This window comes from Olea europaea, chromosome 6 (assembly GCF_002742605.1).
Source record: "Olea europaea var. sylvestris chromosome 6, O_europaea_v1, whole genome shotgun sequence".
Lineage (NCBI taxonomy): Eukaryota > Viridiplantae > Streptophyta > Magnoliopsida > Lamiales > Oleaceae > Olea > Olea europaea.
The window spans coordinates 22,178,233-22,194,568 of NC_036242.1; the positions used below are offsets into that span (position 1 = coordinate 22,178,233).

Genomic DNA, 16,336 nt, shown 5'->3' on the forward strand with positions numbered 1-16,336 from the left:
CTTTACACTTGATTACTACTTGCTCACTCATATTTCATATATTACTGAATGCTCACTCATTTTTTCATATAATTACTCATTCACCACTCGTCTCTTTAAATAATTGGGCTACTTTTACGGCAAATTTTCGACAACTTCCAATCACAAAGAATGTCGAATTTTGATACCGTTGGAAAGCCCACGATGTCCTCTTCAATTACCACCCAAAATCTCATTATAACTCCAAGGGATTCGATCGAAAAATTGCCTTAAAAGTCGCCCAAAAATTCTGAAGATTTTTTGGGTGACTTTTAAGGCAATTTTTCGGCAACTTTCGACCATCAAAACTATCTAATTTTGATACCATTGGAAAGCCCACAATGTCCTCTTCAATTACCACCCAAAATTTCCCGATAACTCCAAAGGATTCGGCCGGAATAAACCCACAAAGTCAGTATCCCGAACTTTGTCCAGATTTTCGCCTTTTTAAGATGCTGACTTTGTGGGTTTATTCCGGCCGAATCCTTTGGAGTTATCGGGAAATTTTGGGTGGTAATTGAAGAGGACATTGTGGGCTTTTCAATGGTATCAAAATTAGATAGTTTTGATGGTCGAAAGTTGCCGAAAAATTGCCTTAAAAGTCGCCCAAAAAATCGGAAAATTTGGGCAGATTTTCAGAATTTTTGGGCGACTTTTGAGGCAATTTTTCGATCGAATCCCGTGGAGTTATAATGAGATTTTGGGTGGTAATTGAAGAAAACATCGTGGGCTTTCTAACGGTATCAAAATTCGACATTCTTTGTGGTCGGAAGTTGTCAAAAATTTACCGTAAAAGTAGCCCAATTATTTGAAGAGACGAGTGGTGAATGAGTAATTATATGAAAAGATGAGTGAGCATTCAGTAATATGTGAAAGATGAGTGAGCAAGTAGTAATCAAGTGTAAAGTTCAGTGATTATTAGTTAAATTTACTTGTTTTTATAACGTTGTAGTTATGTAGTTTTCCCTTTACACAAACAGCCCAAAGAAGCCCAAATCCAATCTTTTAGACAAACGGCCCAAATAGTTAAACTTGAAATCGCTCAAAATTGAAAAGAGCACGAACGACAGAGTTCATCCCGCGACTCCAGAGAAATCGCTCAAAATCTGCCGGTCACCGTGAGTCACCGAAGCCACCGGAAGTATTTGATTTCGGTTTTATTTCTTTTTTTCGTCACTGCTCGGATCTCTCCACTTCCTGTACGTTTCAATGAACCCTAACCTTCTAATTCCGGCTTCTGACTGTTTTATGTTATATTTGTCTGCTGAAACTTGATGAGGGCTTCTGTTTGAAAATGGGTTGCTGGGGCCTGGGTATTGTGTTTATGTGATTTGTGGGATTGAATGTTGCTGGGAATTGATTTTGGGCGTGCACTGGGCAGTGGCCATTGTGTTGCTATTGCTGGGGATTATGTTGATGGGATTGAGTTTGCTGGGGGAAGTTTTCTGGGAGGAATGAAGTGAAGATTATGTTACCAATTGATTTGTTTCATAATTATGTGATTCCATTTGTATAATTGAGCCACTTTATGCTTCAATATTCCCTTCCATCCCTGCTTTGCTATCTTTATTCTATATATATTGAGTTTGTTTTAATTGATTATTTGATTGCACATATTGAGAATGATGTATTTGACAATATTGGGAATGATGTAATTAATAATTATGAAAACATTATAAAAGTATGAGAATACGGAGAGAACAATTATAATAAGATTTCGAATGTTTTAATTTTTTTCACATTTCTTTTGCAAGTTTGATTGTCCCCCTAATTCAAAATGTATGTGATCGCCACTGAACATGCTAACCAAGACCTCAATAAAATTAGGTGTACTGTCAGCGGTAATCAGCTGGACAAAATCCAGCAGAATTCTTCACAAAGAGGAACTGCAACCGTGCAAGTTCAAGCAACAAATTTTCCATTTCTCAATTTCTGAACTCTGATTTTCATGTAGAAATTCAAAATTACGTATTTTTGAAAACTAATCATAAGCCAGAATGGGTGGAAACGAATTCCGATTCTTCTTATCGTGCGACATCAATCTCCCCGTCACTTTCAGAATCGAAAGATTAGAAGGCAAATTACCACCGCCCAATCCTCCTAATTCAGGTAATTGTGAAAAAAAAATCAATTATTTATTCTTCTCGTGTTGGAGTTTATTATTTATTTTGTGAAAATGTGTAATTTTCAGGATTAGGAATAATTGAATTCTTAATTACAATATTTGTGCTTGAGTTCAGATGATGTTGATTTTACTTCAGAGGAGAGAAGACCGGAGTTGTACGTTGAGTGCTTGTTATACATTGATGGCACACCGTTTGGTCTTCCCATGAGAACAAGGTTCAGTTTTCATAGCATCAATTGATTTTATTTTGTTATTTTTCTTGCGCTTTTAAAAAATATTTTCTGGGTATTGATTAATATTTTATAAAAATCTCGTAATGCAGGCTGGAATCTTCAGGTCCATCATATTGTTGGAATGAACTAATTACATTAAATACTAAATATCGCGATTTGACCGCAAATTCACAACTCGCGGTCACTGTAAGTCATCCATCATATTTTGGAATCAGCTTATTATTTTTGTAAAATAATCTGCTGGTATATGCTGTATTGATATTATGAGAACATGACTTTTAGTTGTATTTATTCATGTAACTTCGTAATGAATTTCTGTTTTATGCTGATGATTTGCGAATGTAGGTTTATGATGTTTCTAGTTGTAAAAGTGATGAAGTGGTTGGTGGGGCAACCATTCATCTGTTTAACATGAAAAAACAGCTCAAGACTGGTAAGCACAAGCTTAGACTTTGGACAGGGAAAGAAGCAGATGGTTCTATCAATACAACCACTCCCGGGAAGGTTTGTTTTTGTTTTAAATATCCATTGAGTGAGCTATGTACACTCAAAAATATACCCCACTGTACTCATGCTACATATGGAGCATGAAATTGGGATGAGAAATGGGATCAAAATTGATTTTGACAATTCCAATTCAAATGCTCCAAACACATGCAGCAAAAATATAGTAACAAAATAGTGGGATGGCTTAATTGGTTGAGTCATGGATTTCTTAACGATCATGGTTCAATTCTGTTACTTATCAAAAATAAAAAATAAAAAATAATATATAGTAACAAATTATTGATTGCATACTGGTGGTTTGTGTGATAGGTTCCAAAGGAAGAGCGTGGGGAGTTGGAACGTCTGGAAAAGCTACAAAATAAGTATGAGAGGGGACAGATTCAAAGAGTTGATTGGCTGGATCGTCTTGCATTCAAAGCTATGGAGAAAATCAAGGAACGTGAAAGTATAAAAAATGGAAGTACTCATGTATATATTGTGGTTGATTTCTGCAGTTTTGAACATCGAGTGGTGTTCCAGGTACTTCCCTGCGTGTCTATATTATTTTGTATCTTCTTGACACACTAACAAAAAAAAGAAGGTTCCACTCCAGAGAGCTTGTGTATAGCATTTACTTCATACCTTATCAAAACTAATGTTTGAGTGCTGAATTCAATCAGAAGAGGATATATCAGAATACTGCTTCAGCAAGTTGTGAGAACCTCATTTTTGGTATTTTTTTCTTTGTACTTTTGTCTTTCAAAAGTAAAATTGGTAATTTCAGTATCTGCTTTTCTTACAAATTTCATGGAGTAGAATCATTTGCTTGCTCACGTAACACGTTGATAGTGCTCATAGTACACATATTATAACCATTGACACAATATTATGATCTTTCTCTTGTTATAGACATTCAAAGGGCGCATCAAATTGTTCTCATGTAACAATCTTTTACTTATGAATTTCATTTTTAGCAAAACCTTAGTTAGCATTTTCCTCATAGATGGTTTTATGGGTTATTTTTTATAGATATGGGATAAAGCAAGTGAGGTGCTCAGCTGTCAAGTTTTAGTTCCTCTATAGTGAAGCACTTGCTTTTTAACGGTTGTGTTGATTAGATGTATTATAATGTTGCTTAACTTTGATGAACATATAGTCAACTACCTATAGCCTTCTTTCTGAAGGTAGTTTGCGTAATTTAGAGGATGACCATAATTGCATAGTATGTGACCACTCAACCAATAGAAATGACAAAATTGAGTTTAAAAGGTCATGGCTTTATGAAGTTTGCTGACGTTAAATGCAGTGAGTAATATGTTCTTTCTCCAAGTATGTGGAAGTTTGGTTTCATTGAAGTATAAGGGTGATCCTAATACCAATTTTCTTTAGCCAGTGTTATCTGACCAAGTCATACTTTTATGCATCTATCATTCATACCTGTTGGATGTTCTTAGCTACGATTTTCACCTATATCATGAAACTCCTTTTTGCATAGCCATTATCTCATCTTGAAGTAACTGAAATTTCTCCTACTGAAATAGGAATCATATATTTCTTTTTCTAATTGATAGATTTGATACTTAACATCACTTGATATGTAGGAATCAGGAGCAAATTTTGTAATACCATCTCCTATAGCTTCCACAAACGAACTGGTCACAGTTTGGGATCCAGAAGTGGGAAAGATTAACCCCTCCGAGCACAAGCAACTAAAGCTGGCTAGGAGTTTAACTCGTGGCATCATTGACAGAGACCTGAAACCAAGCTCCACTGAAAGGAAGTAAGCCTTTTGTTTTAACACTGTTGTAAGTTTTCTTCTGTTGTGGAAATGTAGTATCTATTAGCTGAACACGATGCAGAGAAATATGGTATTTCTTATTGGTATTTAAATAATATCAAGGACATATGTAAGGAACTAGTCACGGGAGTGAAATTTAGTGAAGGTAGGCATAAGCTTGTCTCAAGGTTCTGACTGACTCTTAATCTTATTACTTTAGTCATGAGATAAGTTCATTTGATGTATGTTCTTCGTTATTGACTTGGTTATAGACTTATAGTTGCTAAGATTTTTTTTTTTTTTTTTTGGATGTGGGGCTGAATGGTAGTGTAGGACTTTAAAAGATCTCTCTCTGTGTATTTTTTTATAATTAATTAATTAATTTATTTTTATCTAAAAGACAGAATTAATATAAAATACAAAAAATGTTGTCATAGTCATAGTATGAACAAAAATGACAACGGAGGGCTATGATCCACTAATATAGGCAAGGAACACGCACATGCTGACCTATGACATTTTAAAACAGTAAGAAACAGAGATGACAAGAACATGTTCATTAAAATTGTTTATATTTATAAATTAGAATTTTGATAGAAAATCTAAATAAAACTAATATGTCTTTCTAGCTTTAGCTTTAGATTTTTATGGTGAAACTTTTTGGATAAGAAGACTTACTATTTGCCATACGAAATAAACTTCAAGTCATCAAGTGACAACGAGAGAAAAAATTCAAGCTGATATAAAGCAGTTTATATAACTTTTTCTCATGTGATTTTGATCTTTATACAAAAATATTTAACTGTTAAAACTTTCCTAATTTATATGAGTAATGTAATCTACCTACCTAGACAGATGATCATGAGCAACAGATGATATTAATTGATATGTCATTTTAAACCCATATCCTTATATTGAAGACATTAATTAATGCCACCTACGATGACATAGTTAGATTGCTAATGATCAGCAGACTAGATAATAACATTATTCAATTTATATTACAAAATTTAAAAGATGGAGCGTGTTGTGTCCTTGACAAATTTAAAATATATACAATAAGAGAAAACTTCACATGAACTGTTGCTATGTATTGTTGAGCGTCCGAGTAGTCAACTTCAAATGCTAGTTGCACACTGAAAATCCACCTTAGAAGTGTTCATGCTTCACATGTAGGACAACAAAATTTCATGTTTCCCCAAAAAGTTATTGTTTTAAGCATTTAAGTTTGATAATTAATACAGAAGAGAGACTTGGATTGGATGTTATATACTGAAAAAAGTGAATGCTAACGAACTGTTTTAAGAATTTTATGCAATTAGAAGATACTTTACAACTAAAATGGTTATACGAAATAGTAATTATATTGGCTATACAATCTTCAGAGGGCATAATGTTCACTAGAGAAATGTAACAGAAATGAGGATCTTAAGATAGATTTGTGGCTATATCTAGAATGGATAAAATAAGAAATTAGAGCAGGGAACAACAATTGAAGGTGATAATGATTGAAGATATATACTGAAATAACAATTGCTATAATAGGGACTTCTTTTTATGGATCTGAAGAAGCTCTCATTTACAAGAGTAACGTGTTGAGTGAAGGAAATGATATAAAGGCAGAGGTGGACTAAAATTACCATGACCTATTGTAGTTAAAAATTTGATTTCATTGACTCTATCACCATGCAAGACAGGACATAGTAGCTATTCACGGCAACCTTAAAATTTCGGGGACTAAAGATTAGATTGTTTAGATGTTGTGCTGATTGTTTACTTCTTCAGCGTGAGTGAAGTTCTCAAGTAAACCAACTGGATACTCTCCATGTCATGTAGGATCTGAATTGCTAATTGTTTCCAATGCATATAGATGCAAATTCTGTCTACACTTTATCATTTACCTAATTCAAGAAGTATTACCAAAATTGATGACTGAAAAGAGCTGCTCCCAGTTGGGAAAGAAGGTGGTCGATACTTTTTTGTGTGGGTGATGTGGAGGGAAAGAAGAGCCTCTGAAGGCTGGAAGGTGCAGATTGGTGTTTATAAAGCTCTATTTTTTAAATAAAAAAATTAACTAAATAATGGTAATAATAGTCAGCACCGCAACTTCTTTATGTTAATTGGATTTTTCGTTCTAGTTAATCTGAAATCCTATTTATATACTAGGTCAATTCAAAGAATATTGAAATACCCCCCAACAAGGACCTTGAGCGGAGAGGAGAAGCAGCTTCTCTGGAAATTTCGTTTTTCATTAATGTCTGAAAAGAGGGCTTTGACAAAATTTCTACGGTGTGTTGAATGGAGTGATGTTCAGGTGAAGTCCTAGTGGTTCCATTTATATGATGTTTTGAATTTTCCTTTAATATACACATATTTCTTGCATCATTTTCTTCATCCTCCTTTTTCTACTTGTATAAATTATGAAATTATTATAATTTTTGTTATTTTCAGGAAGCAAAGCAGGCATTAGAATTGATGGGCAAGTGGGAGACAATTGATGTTTCTGATGCACTTGAGCTTCTATCTTCAGTTTTTGAGAGTGAAGAGGTTAGTATTGAAGACATATTGGCTACTGTGTGCTTCTCTCATCCTCATTCGAATTGTTCTATTTTGATTCTATTTTCAGCAAATAGCTGAGGAATAAGTAGTTTTGGATGCTTTTGTTGTTTGTAGTAATGAAGGTCTAATTTTTCTTCGGTTGGACTTGACCGAACATACTAAACAAAAACAATATATAAAATTAGTAAGCCAACTGAGTGTTTCTGAATTTCACCTCCATTACAGGTCCGTGCATATGCTGTTACTGTTCTTGAAAGAGCTGATGATGAAGAGCTGCAGTGCTACCTACTTCAGTTGGTTCAAGCTCTTCGGTTTGAACGTTCCGATAAATCCCGTCTGAGTCATTTCCTTGTGCAACGCTGTATGCTTCCTGTGAAAAAACCAAATTTTATAATGTTTTTGAGCTCATTATGAGTATGATCAGAATCATTTCTGAATTTTGGCAGCATTACGTAATATTGAGTTGGCTAGCTTTCTCCGGTGGTACGTTACAGTGGAACTTCATGATCCTGCATATGCAAGACGATTTTATTGTACCTATGAGATTCTGCAAGAAAGTATGCTGAAGGTTGGGGATTTTCTTTCTTATATAATTGCTGTTTATGCATTCATATACTTGTTTGATCAGTCTGAACACCATAGATTTTAAAGCAAGACTTTTGCCTGGTTCTTTTAAGTGCATGTTTGGTACAATATAGGACTCGATAAAACAAAATTTTTGTAGCTTCTTTTTTCTTGATACTGTCCAGTGCTATCCTGTCATAAAACATGCCAATGTATGGTTTCATGATATCGAAACCCTTTAAATGCCGTCTATTTTGAAAATTTACAGATAAACATGTATATTGCCGTCCCTTCTATTTATGATAATTCTAAACTCTAGCTTGTAGAATTCAAGGTTGGTTTTCTTCTAATAAAATCCACAGGAAATAATATTTCTTTTCGTGCTCAGACATATTGGTTGTTATGTAGTCAAGGTAGAGAGAAAATCTTGTATCATAATGAATGTTCAGTTTTGTGAATATAATGCATGGCCACTGCTGTTTCTTTAAGAAAATTCTGCAACTATACCAGTTCAGATGAAGGTATATCTTGTTCATCTTACTTTTTCTTAATTTCGAAGAAGTCAGCTTACTGGATTTTCATTTTCACAGTTGGGAGCTGGTGCTAATGGTGATGAAGATGGTTTTAAGTCATGGCAGAGTTTGGAGCGTCAAACAGAATTGACTGCACAATTGTGTTCTATAATGAGAGACGTGAGAAATGTGAGAGGTGGAACTCAGAAGAAGATTGAAAAGCTTAGGCATCTTCTTTCAGGTCTTCTTAGTGAACTTACCTACTTCGATGAGGTAATTGCAAAGTTATTTGTGTATTGATCTTGGTTAACTTTTTGCGGCTAGTGTAAGATGCATGTTATGCTATTGGAAATTGAACATGTCTCACTTACTAGCCTACATGGTTTTTTTAATGATGACGAATTAGCATTCCTATTCCCTCTTCATTTTGAGACATCTGAGCAAGTTAATATACATTTTCAGCCAATTCGATCCCCTCTAGCACCTAGGGTCCTTATAACAGGGATCATACCATCAGAATCGTCAATTTTTAAAAGTGCATTGCATCCCTTGCGTCTGGCTTTCCGAACAGCAAGTGGTGGAAGTTGCAAGATAATATTTAAAAAGGGAGATGATCTTCGGCAAGACCAGTTGGTAAATTCCTAATATTTGTTACACACTTGATTTATCATTCTTTCATTTATGTGACTTGATTTAATGTATCACTCATTCATATATGTCATATGATGAGATAATATCAGGTTATTCAAATGGTGTCACTAATGGATCGATTGCTTAAGTTGGAGAATCTTGATCTGCATTTAACTCCATACAGAGTGTTAGCAACTGGACATGATGAAGGCATGATGGAATTCATACCATCCAAATCTTTAGCTCAGGTATTTTATCCTATCTATTGACCCTCTCTTGATGGTAGATGTTTTTACTGCTTAGATTCACCCTTGTTCATTTCTGATTTACAATTGTTCTTTAAAGTACATATATTTGATGAGTTGCACAGACCATCTTTCAGTTTCTTCATATTATTTCCATATTGTTCCTTTCAACTCTCAGATTCTCTCAGAACATCGCAGTATTACAAGCTACCTGCAAAAATTTCATCCTGATGAAGATGGACCATTCGGGATCACTGCCACGTGCCTTGAAACGTTTATTAAAAGTTGCGCAGGGTACTCTGTTATCACATATATACTGGGCATCGGTGACAGGTGATTACCAGTATGCCAGTCTTCATGGAAATGATTTCGCTGCCACACTCATTTTTTCTTTATTTTTCTTTGCTTTTATTCTCTTTAATAGCATTAGTCATCATTTTTTTTTTTTGGTTTCCCTTACGACTGGGGTTAATGTTGGTAATCATTTACCGATAGTTTAGTATGTGATATAGCTATTTCGCAATAGAACTTCATCTTAATAAACCTGAAATTAACAGCTCTTCTGAACTGCACCCTGTGAATTTTTTTATTGTGTTTAAAAATGGAGCTCTTAGCTTATTTATCTTCTTGGTCCACAGGCACCTTGATAATTTACTGCTCCAGGATGATGGCCGTCTTTTCCATGTTGATTTTGGTTTTATTCTCGGTCGAGATCCTAAGCCCTTTCCACCACCTATGAAACTTTGCAAAGAAATGGTTGAAGCTATGGGCGGAGCAGAAAGGTATTTGACATAAATCTAAGCTATTAGGTTCTACATCTGAGTTATGTTTCATGCATTTATCCGAAAATGTTGCACGAGCTCTTTCTATGTTTCATATATGGGCTAAACTGAAAAGAAAAAAAAAAAAAGAAAAAAAGAAAAAAAGAAGTAAGCGAAATCAGACATTTCATTCATTATATTTTGTACATATCCTTTTGTATCGAGCGACGTGTAGAATGTTGGACAGGCGTGCTCCCTTTTGATGTAAATTATTCACTGTTTTGGTAAATTGTAACATGCGTTAGGATTTGCATTCTAGCTTATGCTATATAACTGTCATGTGTATTTTGGAGGGGCAGGTGGTCCCCAATTTGTGCTTGGGAATTTTATTGCATTTCAGGTTAGGGGTGCATGGCACGTTTTGGATCCTCTATTGTGATTCCTGTATTGTTGTTGTGGGGGTAAATATGGTAGACTTAATGTTTTCCTTTTTCTTCTGTTTGTTCTCTTGCAGTCAATATTATACCCGGTTCAAATCATACTGTTGTGAAGCATACAATATCCTAAGGAAATCAAGCAACCTAGTGCTGAATCTGTTTCATTTGATGGCGGGGTCCAACATTCCTGATATAGCTTCTGATCCTGAAAAAGGCATTCTTAAGGTGTTTTCTTGTTTTAATTACTCGTCTATCCAGGTTAAGTCGTAATTTACTGACTTCAACTTTCCTTCTGTAGCTTCAAGAGAAGTTCCGGTTGGACTTGGACGATGAGGAGTCAATACATTTTTTCCAGGATCTTATCAACGAGAGCGTCAGTGCATTATTCCCACAAATGGTGGAAACCATTCATCGTTGGGCTCAGTACTGGCGCTAATGAGAATGAAAAAAATGCTTTGAGGTGCAATACAAACAGGTATGCCCACCCACCATTTATTCTGCAGAGTACGGATATAATTATCTCAAAATAAAGATGAGATTGGTTCGGTGGTAAAACAGAATACAACTGTACAGTCGTTTGTTATTGGATGTTTATTGTATAGCTTTCAGATCATTCATACTCTGTTGTATCAAAGCTTTGTGTTTGTAAAATTATAGTTTGGATCAATGTAAAATGGTGAATGATGACACATTTTTCAGCTAATTTATTGTTGTCCATGGCCTTGTTCACTTTCATAAAAATAGCCCTCAACACTTTACTGAAATCAAAACATGTACAATGATCAAGATTCGAACCAAATGAAATTCGTGGATAAAATCGAAAGGAGCGTTACGACAGTGAAAAACTTGAAAACTGAATAAGGGGCCGTATTAAATTGTTTTAAAGAAGTAGCCCCTGTTTGAAAACTACTAGAATGGGAAATTTGGGTAAAATGCATTTTGGAATAGTAATTTTTGGAAAAATGTGTGGTTAAAAAAGCAGGAAAAGTTTTTGATTTACATTTAATATTATTTTATTGAAAAATGTGATTGAAAAGAAGAGACAGAAAAATGTATTAAAATTTTAAAGGAAATCAAACAAGGGGAAGGAATAAGACATAAATCAATTACTTGCGCAGTTAATCGAGTACGCTTTGTAGGGCTCAAGACAGTGTTTATCATTTGCTTTGCATAATAACTTATATTCGAATGATGTGTTTAGATCTAGCTTCACCAGCTTGTCTAACGGTGGAGAGTGCACGAAGTACCCATTACTTAGGGACAATTCGGTCACTAATTCAAAAGAATAATGCTATTTATCATTATTGGTATTGTTTAGGTAACATTAAGCGTCATTAAATTAAAGGTACAATTTAAATAAATAATATAATTTTACATTTAATCAAACATATTATATAATACAGTTGTGCTAATTGTTGTACACCCTTATACCCTTCTCACAACGAGGGAGTTCACAATTATAAAATTCATTTGGGCACTAACATTGTGAGTGAATTGTATACCACGGTGTATAAAAAATTTTATTATATATAATAATATATAAATTGATACTAAATAGCTTTCATTCAAAAAGGGGCAATTTTTTTTTTTTTTTTTTGTAATCAACTAACTTATGATTTTATTTCATTTTAACTATCCAACTTTGATTTGTTACAATTTAATCATCCTACTTACTTTCATGTTTTACGATAATTTCGTCCGTAATTATGACCAAAAACATCCATTCCCACATCATCAACAAAATGCAGGACTCTGCGCTTTCTCAATTCTTAATCAGCAGTTAATTAAAAGAAGCTGAGATTTCATAAAGTGAAATTTAAAGTTCTTAAATTCACTCATTTGAATTTTCTTTATGACAAAAATGTTTCGATTTCCATATTCAAGTAGGATTAATTGTTATCTTTGAGCACGATTAAGAAAAATATGAAGTTGAATTACAGGATGAAATTGAAGTGAGGGACCAAGATGAACTTCCCCTAAATAAATCAAGGATCTAATTCCACTATATAATATAAATGTCCACTACTGCATAAATGTTCATCCTTCTAAAGTAACTGTCCATCCCTCGCGTTAATCTCAGGTAGCTCCATATTTCTCTCTCTAACTTCGCGTCCGGACTAATTTTTCAGGTATATCTATAATCTCTAAATACGTATTATTCAATATGCTTTACCTAGAGGTCATTTTTTAATTTAATATTTCTGTTCGGATATTTTGAATTTTGTTTGCTGGTTATTTATGTATGTATAAGGTTTTTTATTTTTTAATTATGTATTTTTTTTTTCGAGTTGGAAATGTTTGTATAATGAAAGCAGCTTTTTTTGTGGAACAAGGATACGAGCAATTGAGTATTGCTACATTTTTTTTTTATGATCTGATCTCAAGATTTAGCATTCAAACCTTTTCGATCCAGTGGAAAAATTCCATTATTTAATGTAATTGTCTACCTGCTTGATTAAAAACAGTATTTTTGAGAATGGAGAACTCGATTATTAATTTTTTTATGAAGTTTTGCAAGGGGTTAACGGTAGTCTGTATCTTGAGTTGGTTATACAGTTTTGATCTACGATCCATTTGATCTGATAAATTTTTATTATAGTAATTGGGTATTTGACGCTGTCAGTTGTGAATTATAGGCATGTTTTATCATATTTGAATTTGTTTAGTTTAAATTTCTGGGGAAGGATAATTTGTAGAGATCAAAAGTGTGGACTAGAAATTTAGCATTTTGAAGTGAAAAAAGGCACTATTCTTGCTATGATTGAATTAAAATTTACATTTGGGAGGGCATAGGCAAACACCGTGTCTTGTGTATCCAGGGACATCAATGCCAGTAGACTATTTCATCTTTTCATGAGAAATTGTTTCATGGTTGGTATATTTATTTATAATTATATTGAATTTGAAAACTGGTATGTGTACACTGTTGATTATAATCCATAGTATTTGATTTAATGACTGAAAATCACATATGTAAATTCATATCTTTATATACTTATCTAAATACACTTCATTTCCTGGTTATATATAGGAGTCAAAAGCAAGAAAGAGAAATGGGGTTGACATTCACGAAGTTGTTCAGCCGGCTTTTTGCCAAGAAGGAGATGCGGATTCTGATGGTTGGTCTTGATGCAGCTGGTAAGACCACCATCCTGTACAAACTCAAGCTTGGAGAGATAGTCACTACAATTCCCACCATTGGTATGGCCTCTTAATTATGCAAATTTAATATCTCCATTTCTCTTAAATACTTTGTTCTTGGCTTTGATAAGTTATGTACTTGTGAAACTGAAATTTATCCAGTTTTCTTTTGTTTGTTTCAAATTGAATGCTGCTCTTTAATATTTACTTTCCTGGGTGGCTTCACCATTGCTCTGCAGGTTTCAATGTGGAAACTGTTGAGTACAAGAACATCAGCTTTACTGTTTGGGATGTTGGGGGTCAGGACAAGGTGGAAAATTTGTTCTTAACTTGTCCCATGATTGATCTATGGCTATGATTTATGTATCTATATTAATAAATTTCTATAAATTGTCTAAGACATGATAAAACTTTCCGACTCTTGTGGTGTTTCCATTGCACAGTAGAAAGATTCCAGTTTTCTTTAATTGAATTCTCATGCACATATTTAATCAATTTATCCACTTCCACAGATCCGTCCATTGTGGAGGCACTACTTCCAAAACACACAGGGTCTCATATTTGTGGTGGATAGCAATGACAGAGACCGTGTGGTGGAGGCAAGAGATGAATTACATAGGATGTTGAATGAGGTAAAATGTCCTACTTTGTTCATATGACTTTGAAATTCTAAGACAGAATTTGTTGGAAAGGGGAATGAAAAAGATAAGTTATCTTATTAGATTTTGATAAAGGTCGATGAAATATTTGGTTGAAAGTTGTGTCTCATGAAATGTGTGGTTAACATTAATAATTGATTTTGACTTAGATTTTTATCAAGATTTTAAGCTACACCAAAACGGGGCTTGATGTGTTTTATTATTATTATTATTATTATTATTATTTTTGGGTTGGGGTGGGGGGTTTGTAAGGTGATGTGATTAATAAAAGATGTTTCTCATGTGTCCAGAGAATAGATAATTTATTGTTACCTTTCTTAATCAAGCATCTTCTCAAGAGCTTCGCTGTCATCTTTAGTTTCTTCATCTCCACAACTACGAGTAATTGGTTAGGAAAGAGATCATAAATCTCATTTTCAGAATAGGTGTGAGCAGATATGAAATGAATTCAGTACAAATTACAGGTATTTCTAACCAAGGGGCCTTTGAGTAAGAAAATATTTTTCTTTGCTTAGGTCACTGTTGCAGAATCTGTCTTCGAAATCATTTAGTTTAGAGTGACATCAACAATATGCAATGCACTGCATGATGCTGCATGATCTGAAACGGAGAACCAAGATAGATGTGCTTTTATGAGTTTATATATCTTGCAAAACTAATGATGAATCCATTTATTATTATTATTATTATTATTATTATTATTTTTTTTTTTTTTTTAAAATAAAAATCACAATAACTTTATCATAATCATAGTGGGAGAAAGATAGTTCACAAGGTGTATACGACACTGAAAGAGTGCTGAAGCTATCAAAAAACTTCCATCTAAGTATCTCAATCTGTATTAAATTATTCGTAACCCTACTATCAGAAATTTTCTAATTAACTAAAAGAAATAGTACAAATTATAAGGCAATTGACAAGTTAAGTAGCTGATCTGATATATAAATGCACAGTAGCCTAGTTTTGCATTTGTGTTGAATTGATGAAAATAGAATAGGGTATATTTGAGATTAAAACCCCATAAAATAAATTGATTTGTTTTAATTTGTGCATATTCCAGAATCATTCAAGTGAGACTCGGGTTTCTGAGTTTATTTTTGTATGTACCTGCAAATGACTTAGGCAAGTTAATTTGCTGTACAAAAAGAGTGCAGTCTGTTTATCACAAGCATTAGAAGTTTCTTTACCCAAGTGATAATGGGATTAGTCCTAATGGGAGTGGGAAAATAGAGAAAAAATCATCACACTTGAATCTTTGGCAAGTCTGTATTCGGACGATCCTGAATCACCGTTGCTAGTGCTGTTTCTTTTAAGCAAATAGATGTTCTAGGTGGTTATATTCTTGAACTTACAATGTCATGTTCACCTGTTGGCTGGAATTTATTGGCTGCTTGCTTCAGGACGAGCTAAGAGATGCAGTATTACTTGTATTTGCCAACAAACAAGATCTTCCTAATGCAATGAATGCCGCTGAAATAACTGATAAGCTAGGCCTGCACTCGTTGAGGCAGCGTCACTGGTACATTATTAATCTTGGCATTTTGATGGTCCGTGCTTTTCAGCTTTTTGAAATGTTTTATTGAACCTTTTTTTATTCTCACTTCAAGGTACATCCAGAGCACCTGTGCTACCTCTGGAGAGGGGCTTTACGAGGGGCTTGATTGGCTCTCTAACAACATTGCTAACAAGGCAAGTAGCACCTCTCATTAGTTCATCTTATATTGTCGTAAAACTAAACACTTACGAAAGATGGCTTGCTACAAATTGCTCTCCATTTGATTACTTTATCAGCTGCCCGGTTTTTGACATCCGTTCCATTCTGCAGGCATAAAACTTCATGCAGTTAGTTATGCTGAGTTGATGATGGGTGGAGGCGGTTCTTATCTAGTCTTATATCTCTATTCTGTGTGGTTATGGATTTTTCTCTTTTCAAGTCTTTCTTCGTCTAGGACCTTTATAATGGTTGGCTGTATGATGCACTGGTTTGTTTTGTATGATCACAAATGTTTGTGTAGATTTGAATATAATGCTGTTAAACCAAGCATATGAATTGATCGAAGATCACCCATTTTGATGGTTAATATTTTCGTGCTCATTTATTTTGTGGTTTCTTTTTTTATCGCGTGTCATAGCATGTTGATGTATGTGGCCCATGAATGATTTGAGCAATAGAAACTACGTCGGTCGAG

At 34.1% G+C, this 16,336-nt stretch overlaps 2 protein-coding genes across 6 annotated transcripts; both read left to right on the forward strand.

Moving 5' to 3' along the window:
- Nucleotides 1-1,057: 1,057 nt before the first annotated feature.
- Nucleotides 1,058-11,064, forward strand: LOC111396174 (phosphatidylinositol 3-kinase, root isoform). 4 transcript variants are annotated; one of them, XR_002702955.1, is made up of 19 exons: nt 1,058-1,217; nt 1,846-2,127; nt 2,259-2,358; nt 2,466-2,562; nt 2,722-2,880; nt 3,193-3,402; nt 4,464-4,642; nt 6,806-6,953; nt 7,091-7,186; nt 7,424-7,559; nt 7,645-7,766; nt 8,353-8,547; nt 8,737-8,907; nt 9,015-9,152; nt 9,328-9,482; nt 9,788-9,931; nt 10,270-10,310; nt 10,425-10,572; nt 10,646-11,064. XR_002702955.1 is itself a non-coding variant. In XM_023022510.1 (18 exons), exons 2-18 carry the CDS (start codon nt 2,016-2,018, stop codon nt 10,781-10,783), a joined length of 2,448 nt encoding a protein of 815 aa, XP_022878278.1. In that variant the 5' UTR covers nt 1,059-1,217; nt 1,846-2,015; the 3' UTR covers nt 10,784-11,064. The 4 variants fall into 4 exon arrangements, 3 of the variants coding, with proteins under 3 accessions (XP_022878278.1, XP_022878280.1, XP_022878279.1); XM_023022510.1 differs by lacking the exon at nt 10,270-10,310 and having other exon boundaries at nt 1,059-1,217; XM_023022512.1 differs by lacking the exon at nt 10,270-10,310 and having other exon boundaries at nt 1,072-1,136.
- A 1,300-nt stretch (nt 11,065-12,364) lies between these two features.
- LOC111396175 (ADP-ribosylation factor 2) lies at nt 12,365-16,249 on the forward strand. Of its 2 annotated transcripts, none has more exons than XM_023022513.1 (7): nt 12,365-12,476; nt 13,379-13,548; nt 13,728-13,798; nt 14,001-14,120; nt 15,548-15,666; nt 15,755-15,836; nt 15,973-16,249. In XM_023022513.1, exons 2-7 carry the CDS (start codon nt 13,401-13,403, stop codon nt 15,976-15,978), a joined length of 546 nt encoding a protein of 181 aa, XP_022878281.1. In that variant the 5' UTR covers nt 12,365-12,476; nt 13,379-13,400; the 3' UTR covers nt 15,979-16,249. The 2 variants fall into 2 exon arrangements, with proteins under 2 accessions (XP_022878281.1, XP_022878282.1); XM_023022514.1 differs by having other exon boundaries at nt 12,388-12,476; nt 13,382-13,548.
- Nucleotides 16,250-16,336: the final 87 nt, after the last annotated feature.